General features: G+C 41.0%; 1 protein-coding gene across 3 annotated transcripts in view; it reads right to left on the reverse strand.

Annotated features, from left to right (window-relative positions):
- Positions 1-4,295: 4,295 nt before the first annotated feature.
- The window catches only part of LOC108239340 (SPRY domain-containing SOCS box protein 4-like), a 42,895-nt gene continuing 32,450 nt past the window's right edge, over positions 4,296-14,740 (reverse strand). For all 3 annotated transcript variants that reach the window (XM_017421997.3, XM_025007192.2, XM_017421998.3), the window contains exon 3: positions 4,296-5,566. In XM_017421997.3, coding sequence (XP_017277486.1) covers positions 5,439-5,566 — 128 coding nt within the window. In that variant the 3' untranslated portion in view covers positions 4,296-5,438. The remainder of the gene's footprint in view (positions 5,567-14,740) is intronic.

Genomic DNA, 14,740 nt, shown 5'->3' on the forward strand with positions numbered 1-14,740 from the left:
GAACAAAAACAGGAGTACAATTTAACGAATGTTTACAGGCTGGGAAGAGATGTTGCATCAAGCAGTTCAAACTCTGTTCAGTCTTTTTTTTTTTTTTTGCTGCCACCTTTCATGCCAGAGTTTTAGACTGAGGTTGTCTTGTGTTCAGAAATAAGTTGTAGCCACTTTGGTCAAACCTTGAACCTTGAAAATAACGCTGCGCAATTTTATGCGATACTGTGAGATGTCGTGCTCAGAGTATATTTTGAATGACTCTCAGCTACTACCACACCAAATCTTAATTCAGTATGACTCAGTTACAGCCATTTTTCCTGTTGGTTAGTGGTAATTAGCTATGGCGAGCATGTTGAATTGGATTGACTTTTATAGATGTCCTTATAAAACTCATCCAGTGGTTCATGAGATATTTTGGTAACAGACACATTAACATGTGCACACAAATGCTGTCACCTGCTTTTCACCTTATGGTGGCGGGCGATAACATCAGGAACAGTTCCTGAAACAGTGTCACTGATTCTCATACCGTAGATCCAAATGAACAATCCAGTTAACTTTGGCTCTTACAGTTCATCAAATAGGTCAAAGACTTGAATAAATAGGATACACAGGATTATTTTATATACATGTATATTGTAAAGGCTTCTTTTGCCTCACTTATTGGGATAGTTTGACTCTGTTAAAGTGAGGTTCAGTGGAAAGGTTATGAAAAGTCAGTAGCTTACCTGTTGTAGGTGTTCTTGTTGTCATGTTGTCAATTTGGAGAAATAAAAACTAATTTAAAGTCGGGTGACTTAACAGCAAGTATGAACGCAGCCAAGACTGAAGAGGACAGTCTTAAATCAACTCCCACCTCTAAAATTTCATAGCAGTTCACACAAACAGAATGCTGAAACTCTTTTTACTGGACAGCTATTAACATAGAGTACCATGGGGGCTGGCCCAAGGCTGAGCAGAATTTCTTTTAGTTAAGCCTATCACTCGTTCACCACCATAACACCGCTAACATCTGTTTATATTGTTCATGCTTCATTCTTTGTGCATACTGCATTTACTGCACATTTTGAGCTTCCATAATAACCATGTGGCCTTTCCTGCGCTTGGCTGAAATGACCCAAAGTATCTGAACAGGGTAAAAAAAGAAAAAAAGTATTTAAAGTACTTGTTTTAAAAATAAAAATCTGATTTAAGGAGTTTGTAAGTTTAGTGGTGACTTCCCCTGCTGTTGTTACAGTTTTCAGTAGTTTATTTCTACAGATGAAAGGAAATAAGCTCAGCAACATGTTATTTTAAGCTACTTAGAAAAGCATTTTTATAGCCTATTAAACTAAAGCACTATCTTAGATCAGTTATTTAAAACAGAATTCAGACATAACAACCATACTGTAAATACTCAAGCTGTCAATCAGGAGATAAGACCTAATATGTTGGGGGACTCCAAGATTTATTGTGTCACATTTTGCGTACAGACAACAAAATCAGTCATCCTAAAACTAGTCAGAGACATCTGTCCGAACTACACACCAGTCAGATGTGTTTTAGACCAAAACTTTCTGTAAATTCACTTTCTCCTGTTTCTGTATCAACTGGTTCTCTTAAAGCAAAGAGCAAAAGAAAGAGCTGCTAAATGGTTAACTTATTCTAAAACGGGCTGCAAACACCTCTTCAAATCTCTAAATTGTGTGACTTCATCACAGTTTGAAAACCATATTCTGTAATCTACATAAATCTACTGAAGCCCCCCTAAAACAGGCCTAGTGACGCCACTGGGGCTAAGTATCTAAAGTATTTACTTGTGTTGCATACATGCCATGGTTACAGTGTAGTCCTGTGTAGACCCACACACATTAAAGTGTGATTGTGAAGTGGAGGGAAAATGATATATAGTTTTCAATAAAAAAAAATAAAATTAAAACGAAGGAAAAACATCTGAAAAGCGTGGCATGCATTTGAATTAAACTCCCTGAGTCAGTACATCGTAGAACCACCTTTTGCTGCAATTAAAACTGTGAGTCTGCTACAATATGCATTTTAGAGTTATGCATGATTAGAGAGTGAAATTTTAACTTTTTTTTTTTTGCAAAATAGCTCAAGCTTTGATTGGATGGACAACATCTGTGAACAACAATTCTTTAGTCTTGTCACTGATTCAGGTCGTTATTTTACCTGGACCATTCTGACACATGAATATGCTTCCGTCTAACCCATTCCATTGTAGATCTGGCTGGATGCTTCAGGTCGTCGTTATCCCACAGCATGTTGCTGCCACCACCGTGTTTCACAGTGAGAATGGTGTGTTCAGGGTGATGCGTTCATTTTCTGCCTCACATTTTGAATGTCGGCCAGTCAGTCAGTTTTGGTTTCATCTTAGCAAAGCAGCTTCTTCCATATGTTTGTTGTCTCTACATCACTTGTGTCAAATTACAAATAGGACTCCTTATGGCTTTCTTCCTGCCACTCTTCCACAGAGTGCAGATTTGTGGACCGCCTGAGCTGTGGATTTCTGCAGCTCCTCCACAGACACCACAGGGTTTCTTGGCTGTTTCTCAGATCAACGCTCTTCTTGTTCAGCCTGTCAGTTTAGGTGGACGGCCATATCTTGGTGGGTTTGCAGTTGTGTCGTGCTCTTTAATTTACAGGGGATTGATTGAACTTGCGCTTTGTGAGACATTCAAAGCTTTTTGTAACATAACCCAACCCCGCTTTAAGCTTTTCAACTATTTGATCCCTGTGTGTTCCTTGGTTTTAATGATGCTGTTCTGTAACCTCTGAGACCTTTACAGAACAGCTGGATTTATACGGAAATTAAATTGCATACAGGTAGACTATTTACTAATTTGGTGACTTTTAAAGGCACTGGATTTCAGTAAGGAAGTATCAGAGTAAAGGGGGCAGAATGCAATACACCATAATTTACTGATTTTTATTTACAAAAAGTAATAAAACCATTTTCATCGCTTTTCCTGCTACTTCACATTTGTATGCTACTTTGTGAGCATACAAACTTTGTGCCAATCAAATACTTCGAAGTTTGTGGCTGTAGCATGACACAATGTGGCAAAAGTTCAAGGCGTGTGAAGACTTTCACAAGACACTAAGCTTTCCACAGAACGTCATTTCTGGAAACTCTAAGCTATTCCTTTAAGACTAAGCAGGTGAGGCTGGCTGAAGATTAGGCCAAATGTCGAGTGGGTATTTGTACAAGGAAAAACGGTTGCAACAGGATTTAAACAGCTTGAGGATTGTAGTGGAAAAGACACAAAAAGAAACAAAGAGGACAGAAAGATGAATTCGAGCAGTGTCATGAGGCAGCTACATAAAGATGTAGCAAAGTCACTTCTAAATGAATCAAATTTAAAGGGTCAGTCCCTGCATTATTGAACAGCTTTTTTATGCTGAGGCAGACGTTCTACAGTTCAGACTCAATTAAGAGGCCGGAGACTTAAATTGATCTCGTCTCCACAGCAGCTTGTGTTTCATTCTTGTGCTTTGATTCCAGAGGTAAAACCCACATGCTCAATAATCCTTCTGTCTTGACGTGCTTGTCATTGTTTTAAAAGCATAAAATATACACTGCCCATCAACTGTATTGCATTAGCGGTGGACATCTGCATCTCACAAGCAGCTAAAAGCTAAAGTAGATGCCCTTCAGAGTGATTATGATGTTATCAACAGTCTGCTCTCTATACAACATTTTGAGGAACAGGAAAAATGGAGCAAAGCACTGATAACACCACCATCCTGGAGCTTTAAGACCATCAAGCCATGGGTTATCTGGTTTGGAGCCAGTCCATCTCAGTTCTGAAACAAGACCAGCATTGAGGGCAACTCATTTTCTTCCCACACGTTTACTAATTGGTTCTAAATTAAATTAAACCAAATTAAGAATGATTTTGCTGGGCTAAAACTTACCTTTGTGAAGTAGGTCAAAATTTCCATTCTAGTACAGCACTTCCACATTTTACCAGTGACCTCCAAAAAAAAAAAAAAAAACGAAGCAAAACCATCTGAATATTTAGAGCATATGCATGTCTTTGGACAGCCGGAGAGGGAACATGTTAACTCCACGGGGAGACTCCTCAGCAGGCCGACAGGTTGGAGCCCAGAACCTTCCTGCTGGGAGGCGGCAGCACTAACCACCACACACTCATCCAGCCCACGTGTTCCCCCCAACATATCCTGTCCATTTTGCATCTAATCCATGAAAAACTGCAGCTCAAAGGCAGAAGTACCAGCTGATCGGTGTGGACTTTATCACTCCTCCGAACCTGGTATTCAAAGAGCACACACAGCCGATGTTAGTTTAGCTGAGTTTATTCATATTCACATTTAAAAACATTTTTATGGCAGCACATTCTTCAACCTATGCATGCGAGACGTATCCCACAAACATATTTCAATTAGAAAAAGAAACAAAACTTTAGAAAGTAAATCAAAGATAAAAACCTAACAGTAAGACGATATAATATAGATTTGTAAAAGCAGCATTTCAAACTTTGGGTGAGGAACGAAGTGTCCTCTTGTATGACAGAATTGTGGTGTGCTGCTTCGACTGAATGTTAGCTGTAGCAGGGCAGGCACATTTTTTGCAGTCAAAAAAAACAGCTTCACCTTACGACTAAGGTCCATCAGTGAACCAGAGAGCAGAAACACAGTTCTTCCAGTTTAATAAAACTGATTGAAAATAACTTCAACTGGATTTTAACAAAAAAAAACTCAAATAAAAAGTGAGAAGCTGGCAGGAGAGAACGGACCCAAAGATTGAAACCAGTCTGGAGATGCTGTTTTCTCCCTTGTCGTGTTCTTGCTACAGACAGTGTGGACTTTGTTTCCATACACTGTAGAAATGTGATTCACGTGTGCTGCGAAGTGTGCACATTAACAAAAATAGAACTCTGTGTGCACACTCCCTCCTTCTCACTCACTGCCTCTTTCCTGTGGCTTGCAGGGATTGTTGTGTCCCCACAGCGCCTGCTGTGTTGTTGGGAAACATAAATATAAATACCAACGTGTTTCTGAGGCTTCTGCTGAGTCTGTGCAGAGCAGACGTCTGTGTAAACTGTCACCCAAAACCCACAGCGTGTAAGGCCTTTCTGAGTGTGAAAATGTGGTTTGACTCCAAGTTTTTTTTTTTAAACCAGCTTCCTGCTAATGACATGATCTCACACATCAGCTCCATAAATCAATAGGAGAAAGAAGCAAAAAAAAAAATGAAGAAGAAGAATAAATCACTGGAAAAGCTTAAAAGCAAGAGATAAAACCATCCAAACTGTGATCCCTCTCAGGGTGTAAACAAACCACTTTGCAGCGTCTTTGAAACCACCTGTTCCAGGTCAACATCTGCGTCCACATCAACAGATATCTGACGGTGGCGTTGAAGTTCGGCTGGGCGGCGTCAGGTGGGCCTCCGTGTCTTCCCGTCTGGGTCTGTGCGTGAGCAGTCACTGGTACTGGAGGTAGTTTTTCAGAGTCTGTGGCAGAGGAAGTGTCTCGATATGATGGATGCGTTCCCGGCCCAGAGCGAGTCGGGCTACTCGTCGGCACAGATCCATGAGGGGGAGGGGCTCCGCTGTGAGGGAGAAAACAGGACAGATGATGTAGTTAAGGTCCTCGGTTCCTCACAGCCTCATTAATACATCACATTTCCACAAAGAGCTCCGGGAACGAGCTGTGCCGGGGCCCCCGCTGTGAGACAGTTGAAAATGTTATGACAGCTCTCTCTCATGGCACAGATTTCAGAGCGTAGCTCGAAGCTTTAATGGTCGCTGTGAACTGCAGGGAGCGAATCTGCTGATACAGTTTTACATCGGCATCATAAGTGATGATACCAGCAGTAAATACAAGATGTAAACTTCTCTTCTGTCTATTAAACAAACACTGGAAACACATCGGGATTATTTGATCAGGATCGTGAATGCCACGCTGAAGTAAGGGATATCTGGCCATTTTGGAGTGGAATTATGTTGAAAAGTTGTGAATAAATAATAAGTGAACAGAAGGGTTTTTTTTCCAAATACTTCAATAATTTGTTCATTTATTTTAAAAGAAATGGGAACCTAGTAGTGACACGCCAAATTGTCCTTCTCCCTAAAAGACAAATCTGAGCAACCCAGCGTCTGTTTCTGCCACTGTAGTTTTTTTGAGGAAATAAAAAAAACAAACAATAAAATGGAAGAAATGGCTTTTTAGAGATCAACCTTACTGCCAGTATGTGTATCAATTAGACTGGCGAAAATCAAAGAATATTCAAATAAAACTCAAATAACTACCAACCAATTTGAAGAGTGCTTTTTTTATTTTCTTAAAATTCCCAAAGCTTACTATCATCTCACCAGCTGTAGTTTTTGTTGTTGTTGGTTTGTTTTTATCAAGAAAGAATCTGTGGTTATTTGCAAAAGTAAGTGGCAGCAGCGAGCTGCAACACTTCCAACTCAGCCTGGGGTTAATTCTGGCAACAATGTTATATTATTTCTGCAAAAATAACAGTAAAGCAAAACTGACGGAAGCATAAAAGGTTTAAATAACACCATTTGCTTGAACTGTAATGACATTTTTAAGACTGGAACTTTTTGAAGACGGCAATCCTATTTGAAGTGTGTCCACTTGGACCAGATTGATGGGTCCAGAGGATCATATTGGATGCTCTGAACGAATTCCTGTTTAAAGATGAAAGAATCTCGGCAGTTCACGCTAACGCTATTATTTAAACCTTTACAGCACCATCAGGTTTGCATTACATGGTTAATTCCTGCCAGAATTTTCTCCAGGCAACACCAGAAGTGCTACAGCTCAATGCTGCTGCCACTGTTTGTATTTACAAATAATGCCAATTTTTGAATTAATGGTTTTAACATTTTGGAGGCATTTTAAGTCGGAAGCAACCAACTTTGGTCTTGGCTGTATTTGGACTAATGACTAGCTCTTTAGTCCTGTTGGATTTAAACTTGAAGACTGTTCAAAGACTGATCTACTACTGGCGATATATCATTTCTTCACAACTTTTTAACAGAACCCCCACTTCTAAATGATCAGAATATCTCTTTAATACACTGTTTGTGCTCAGAACATAAAGACCACTTCAGAGATCTTTGATGGCAGCTTCAGATTAAGATTTTCTTTAAATTGCACGTCTTTAAGAAAACATGTTTTTGAATTCATTTGAGTTAACTGAAGCGTGCATAAAATGCATCTCTGTGTGTAACTAAATCACTGCTACTAAGGAGTACTAATTCAGGATTAAGATAACTGTGTGGCATGAGTGACTGAATACAGTCTGATAATGGTGAATGCAAACAAATTTATCAACAGTGGTGTTTCCAGTTCGGACTGTAGAGATGAAGATGGGTAGATTAATTCTGCCATCTTTACAGACAGAGAGACATTTTGCTTTTAGCTTCACAAACTAATGCCAAAACTGTGTTGCAACAGTCAAAATAACACTTTCCACAACACTGAACTCACTGCTCCTTCCTTTATGCTGCCATCCAGACATACACAAGGAAACGATCACAGCAGCCGATAAAAATAAATTATTTACAATGTGTACACATCATCGCTTTTATTAATGTGCATCTGCAGAACGTGCCAATTTCCCTCCAACTGATCTTGAAAGTCAAGTGATGTTTGGATGTCAGAGACTCTTAACTGCCTTCCCCTTTACCAATGTCGAGCTACGCCACCTGGATGCACCATCTGGTGAAGAAACCCTCCTGCTGCTCTGATGTTTTCTTACACGCACACAGTTTGAAGGACATGAGGAAAGGTTTTTACACTCGCACAAAAAATAATAATACACACCCAACAGATAACATAACAGAGAAGACAAAAAAAATCTTGCATTTGAAGGAATGCAAATAGCCTGCTACCTTGTATGACAGAGTTTAAGACTAAGATTCTCTTACGCACTTGGGGTATGTGTGTGAATGACTCTCAGCTACAACCACACCACATTTTAGCAGTTAGCTGTGGCTGTGGTGGCCATCTTGAATGGGTTAACTCCTAAAATTACAGTAAATGTCTTGCACTTGCATAGCACTTTATCTAGTCCAAGGACCCCAAAGCACTTCACACTACAATCATTCACCCACTGATGGCAGTAAGCTACGTTGTAGCCACAGCTGCCCTGGGGCAGGCTGACAGAAGTGAGGCTGCCATCACACCGGCGCCATCAAGCCCTCTGACCACCACCAGGTGAAGTGTTTTGCCTAAGGACACAACAGCTGAGTGGGCTCGAACCGGCAACCCTCTGGTTACAGGACAAACCCTTACCTCCTGGCCGCCCCTTATCCTTGAAAAGGTCCGTCCAATGGTTATTTTGTGAGCATTTCATTAAAATCCATGTAGTGGTTTCTGAAATAGTTTGTTGACAGAGAGTTGACTCCATAAAATGCACAGGATCTTTGTTTAAAATTTTGCCAATGTGTTAGTGCTCCGATTATGTATTGAGAATCAGTCTCGGTTACTACCACAGCAAATTTTAGATCATCTCGAAAACTAACTGAGTTTCAGCCATTTGTGTTTTTTTTAAGGTTTGTTGGCTGTTGTTGCCACTTTAAATCAGATGGACTTGAAAAGTTATTTAGTTGTAGATGTACATCCAGAGGTTACTTTCTGAATGTTTGATTAAAAATGTGTCCACTGGTTCATGAGACATTTTGCCAACAGGTTAGGCCTTTGGCTAAGAAAAGGTTTTTTCCTCCATTACCTACAAGGACTGATTGCCTCTTTAAAAAACAAGCTAAAATTAATTGGTCTGTCTTCAACTTTTCAGTCTTAACTGGAAACAAAGATAGCCAAAGATGTTAGTTTAGTTTTGATGCAACCACTTTGTCCAAAGGGGCTGGAAAGATTTAGCTGTAAATCGTAACATTAAAGCCACATCTGTACACCTACTATTTTGGCAGCAAGCTTCACTGGTGCATGGTCCCCCACGAGTTACTGACCCTTGTGTTTGCTTTACATTATTACTGCAGTGCTGACAATAACTGTGCCAACACTTACTGTACCACAGATTTGTACTTGTCACAACAGGGACACAAACAGAGCAACGTATGGCTCAGTTCCATTAAACTACCCAGTAAGCATGACAGTGAAACAGCATGAACAAAAGCTCGATTAAAAGCAACACAGTCATTCATACATCTGTGCTTCGTCTTCTGTGACGAGTCAAAATGTGAGCTCTGCGAAAGGTCCATCTGCACAATAAAATGTTTGTGCTGAAAGACTACGGTACACACAACTCACAATTATGAGTATGTGTATACACACACACACACAAAACAATCCAAACAAGCCTCCTCGGTGACTGACTGAGCCATTCCTCTCCACAGTCTATTAAAAGTGCACCGCATTACCATAAACTGAGAACTCAGCGGAACAAATATGAAGGAAATACAGAACATCCAGTCTGAGGAGTGCTCATGGAACCAAACTGGAACAGAATAGGGCTGTCAAATAACCTCAGGCATTACCGTGGGTAAAAACTGCTGTCTTTCTGGCTGCATGAGCACTGAATGATGCGCTCAGCTTACAGGAAACAGGAGCTGGTCTAAAGTCGAGTTTGGACGAGAACCGGAAAATGACTGAATATTCCAAAAAAATAAAAAGTTGATAGATAAGAAACGTTTTTAGTAACCATTTTCATACTCTGCTTGGGGTAAAGACGACGGATGGACTGATGGTTTGTCAAGTGACCTTTGAAAGCAGCACTGAGGCGAAATGAAGAAATCCAGCAGCTGACAGGCGGAAAGAATCAGCGAGTGGGATTTATTTGACTGCCTTGTGCTAAATGAAAAGTCTGTCTGAGGGCACCTCAGGGACATGTGGCAGAGTGAATTCATTATTAACCACATCAACAAGTTCCAAACAAAAAGACGAGAAGTATGAACTGATGTGTGTATTGAGACCGTTCAGCTGATAATCCTTCAAAGCAGCTGGTGAAATAATTTGAATGTCAATAACATGACGTTAGTCCAACATCTTATTTCCCTCAGACTGGGAAGGCAAGTCAGTGCACTAACACACCAGAATACAAGCTGGTAGGACAAGTGGTCTCCATTCAGCCTTCACCCAGTAACTGGTTTACAAAGGTACTCATTGCAAAGTGTTAAATTAAACATAAAAAAGGTTATTGTGAGCAATATTAAATGGTGCAGTTTGAAGGAGTTTTTCCATTGGGTTTTCTACACTCAGTGAAAATTAAGCACTTGGCAGAATCCACTGAAAAGGACGTCAAAACTCGACTCACATATGGCAGAATTGGACAAGCATAGAATCTCGGAAAAAACATTTAGGTAGAATGAATGAAGTGAATCTGCTGCTAAACACGAAGGAAAAAAGAGTGAGAAAGATTATTTCAAGAATAAATATCAGGGATCAAACAGGGCAGCTCGACATTCAAACATACGACTCTTTTCTGGATGTCATTTTTTAAAGTCTATTTTAGATAAATAAACGCAGTTGATGGTTCGCATCCTGTCACACATTTTGCTTACAAATTTTTAACAGGACACATTAACCATCATTATGAGAAATAAAAACCACAGTGGGGATTTTGTTCCTTTTTGGAGGTTTTTAGACCAGCCTTCATGACTGTGCAAAGAGTACCTTTAACTCTGCTCCCATGGAGGGGCCTCAACACCACACACTTTGTCCACATTAAAAATATCTGCAAACATGGATGTGTTTGGATGCATGAAGTCACTTCATTTACTATCACAAGAACAGCCTGAACATATGAACAGTTGCCATGGAAACCAGATCCTCACAACATAAGTGTAGAGTCACAGATGTACATGTCGTACGTCATTATAAGGTGTCCAGATTTCAAAGTGATGCCTTAGAAGTACAGCTTATCTGTAGATCTGTTGAAAAAAATATCTAAAAGGACAAACTAATAATTTAATGTTATACATTTCCAATTTGTCAATTATAAATTGTAATAAATTCTGCTGAAAATGTTTTTCGGTTTTATAAAAAGTGAGAACATTTACTCTAGTTTCAACCGACGTTCGTGTTAGACAAGTTGTCCGCCCCAGCATTGCGTCCCACAGATTTGCCTGTATCTGTAACTTGGGAAGGTAATTATCACCTCTTGAGTACTGGAAGTGAAACACAACTACTTGGAGTAAAGCAAACACACACTAGCACCTCTTGGCACTGCTCTCCTGAGGGAGGTGGTGTGGAGATGATTCTGCTCACTGAAAACCAGCCAATCACTGCTGGCACATGCTGGTCTCCATGGTAAGGGTTGCCTGGAGCGACAAATGGCCCTGTCTAACAAATTGATGAGCACCAATGGGAGGTACACACTGGAGTTACACTCTCCATCAAATGGTTTAACTGACTAACAGCACTGGTGAGTGGTCTCCGTTGTGGTTAAAAAGACATTTTAGTTGTGTCCAATTCCAAAAAAAAAAATTGTAACCAAAACATGTTCCACCACATCTAATAATCAAGTGCAGTTATTTGACAAGCCTAGTGTAGCCTATCAACATCTGCTATTAGTGAATATTACTGAGGATTTAACATTGTATACACCGAATTGTGTGCTGCCTTACATAACAATGTATTTGGTGAGACATACAACTAAGATATACCTGCCAGCCAGCAGGCCTTTTTACCTCTGTCCAAAAGGAACTCTAATAAAGTTAACAACATCTACAACACGCTCTTACTGGCCCAAATCATGATGAATGTACAAATAAAACATCCTACCTGACACATTCTACTTAAGGACTTGATGGATGTAGAATAAACAAACTGACTAAATAATTCATCTTTGCTTGCGCCTTGCCTTTTCTACCTTATGGTGTTGGAGGAGTTTGTGTGCCTGAATAATCCTAGAAGTTATGCTGTCGGGGGCAAGGTAGGGTATCCCAAGGCAGATATGTCCTAGGTGACAGGCTAGACAAAGAGCAGTTCACAACACTTGTATAATCAAGAAAGAGCAAGGGGCTTGATGTTCCTTGCCTGGACATGAGTTATCAGAGCCCCACCCTGGTGCCTGTGGGAGGAGCTCGTCAACGAGCGCCTGGTGACCAGGCATTCACTCATGGGGCCCAGTTGGGCTGGACCCAAATAAGCTGCCCCTGTAGGCCTACCACCTGAAGGAAGGGTTATATTGCCCCTTTCACACGGGCCCTAAAGGTCCCAGCTCCACTCTACTCGGCTTGCTTTGCGCGCGTTTACATCTGCATTTTTTCGAGGTTGGCCCTGCTTCTTTGGTCCCTGCTTCGGAGTCGGGCCAGTTGGGCCAGCCCTGCTTCGTAGGCGGCGCAAGCTTAGCTCCTGTTCACTCATTGGTCGTGGGTGTGACCAGATGCAAGCATAAAGAGCGAACGGTAGGAATATAAACAACAGCGTTAGCTTACCCTGCAACGTTTATGCAGTTCGTCCCCCAGCTGAAGACGCTGTAAAGCCTGAAACCTTCGGCGGATAACAGCTGTCCTACTCCGCGCAACAATCGCGGCCTCCAGAGCATTTCTTCCACTGCGCCTCTCTTCCTGAAGTCTCAGGAAAATCACCATAAGTTTAAAAAACAGCAACAACACAGAGCCAACATTGTCCATAGCGCTTTACACAAGTTGCGCTAAGTTTCGGTAGCGCACCCCCCCGCGCCGCGACCTTGCCTTGGCCTTGCAACACGAGGAGGTGTTCCTCTGCTACCGACTAAACTGACCGGTGTAAACGTGATGCATTCTTTATAGAGCCGAGCAGAGTAGAGTGGAGTAGAGCCAGACTTCTGAATTAGGGCCCGTGTAAAAGAGGCGTATGTGTCAGGTGCGTAGTGCTATGGGTGGCAGAGCCTTGGTGCTCTGACCCTAGCTCGTGGAACATGAAATGTCACCTCTCTGGTGAGGAAGGAGTCTGAGTTTGTGCATGAGGTTGAGAGGTACTGACTGATATAGTCAGGCTCACTTCAACACACGGCATCCCCAAACTCCAGAACAAGCAGCAGATGATGGATGGATTGCTCCTTTTAGTTAGTTGAATAGTGAAGCTTTTTTCCACCTTCTTTATCTTTCCCTTTCCTCCAATCTATCATATAACTGTCAAATTGTGCCTTTTCTCCTTCCTCAAAAGCTTGCATCCTTTCTGAAACAGCATAAGACCAGTTTCTGACAGGTTTATGACACACTAAAAGAAGATGATGTGTGGGAAAGTGTGCTTACAGAAGGGTGAGTGTCTAATGCCCTCGACACTTTTGCAGGCTGGCAAGTGGGAGTGCTAAGCTAACACTTCATTGAGAACAAAGCAGAAGAAGGGGGGGGTAAACGCTCTGAGATGCTGGCGCGTCAGTTTGTCTGCCCACAGTCAGGTGAGACAGCTTACAGCAAAGTGGTGATGGTTCCCTCCAGTTTCTCCTACCTTCACACTTGCAGCTCAATGAATTTCTGTGGTTCTATGTGCAGCGCACAGACATTAGCTCAACATGGGAGACAACACAACCTAGTTATGCCCAACTTAGAGCTAAAGGTAGGAACAGGCCTATTTTTAGAGCATATTCTAATTTTCTGCTCCTTTAACTCCCTTTACTTTCTTCTTTTCTTATCAGAGATGTCATGAGGTAACAGACTCGGGTACAAGCTTTCCACACATCTTCGGACATTAGCATAACACCTGGGGCTGTCTGACCTAGTTTTAACAAACCCACTTTATGTGTCACCCTTAAAGTGTGGACACATAAAAACCAGTGAGGAGGAGTGTAACAGAGCTGACTTCCAAATGTAAAAGGAATCGCAAGAGTTCAAACCAAAAAGTACAATATGGGCAGAAACTAGAGTTGATAGATTACAGAAAGAAATATCATAATATGTTAAGTATATATAAATCCAGTTGTTATTGTTTAACTGTTTTAGAATATTTGATTCCACACATACAACTCAAATGTATTTAATAAACACTTGTGGTGTGTTTTCATATGGAAGAATTTGCTGAAAAAATGACTAAGGACAGCTCTCCTCTTCTCTGATCTGATGGTTGCTATTGTCACATCCATTCTCAGACATTTATATATTGACAAAACTTGAGTGTTTTTCTTCCAAATCATGCACATTGTTTGGACATTGACTGTTTTGTTACAACAATCAATTTGTGCTTGGTCTTAAATGTTGTAGTTTCTGAATGCAGCCGAGCATCCTTTTCCCCTAATCGTCTCCGCACAGTCAGGAGGCTGCAGCTCATTTAGGAGGCAAGACAAGATGAGAGCCTGCTCGCTAAGTGGATAATAGAAAAATTCACTTTCTTTAACCCATTTCTCCTTTCTGGGTCGTGCAGAACTGGTGTCTATCCCCAGCAGTCACTGTGCGAGAGGTCGGGGACACCCTGGACAGGTCTCCAGTTTAGGACTGCAACTAACGATAATTTCAATAATCAATTAATCAGGCGATTATTTTCTCGATTAATCGATTAATCGGTCGTCTTGGAATTCATTCATTCATTCATTCAGTCATTCATTTTGGCCCACATAAAAAAGTTATCTGTATGTAAAGGAGTAGGTTGATGCTTACAACTAAACCAATTAAACAAATACACTATACAAGTACCATTAAAACAATTAATTACAAAAATAAGTAGATGTAAATTTAGTTAAATGTTGCCTCACTCTTCACTTGCATACAGTGATCGACCCATGACTAAACATTACTTTGTGATGACACCGGGTGTCGCTGAAAGCAGCGTGCCGTTTCCTGTATGCTAACTGCTGCTAACAGAGCTCACAGAGCTAGTTCTGCTGCTTAAC

The sequence above is a fragment of the Kryptolebias marmoratus genome, linkage group LG2, assembly GCF_001649575.2.
Source record: "Kryptolebias marmoratus isolate JLee-2015 linkage group LG2, ASM164957v2, whole genome shotgun sequence".
NCBI lineage: Eukaryota > Metazoa > Chordata > Actinopteri > Cyprinodontiformes > Rivulidae > Kryptolebias > Kryptolebias marmoratus.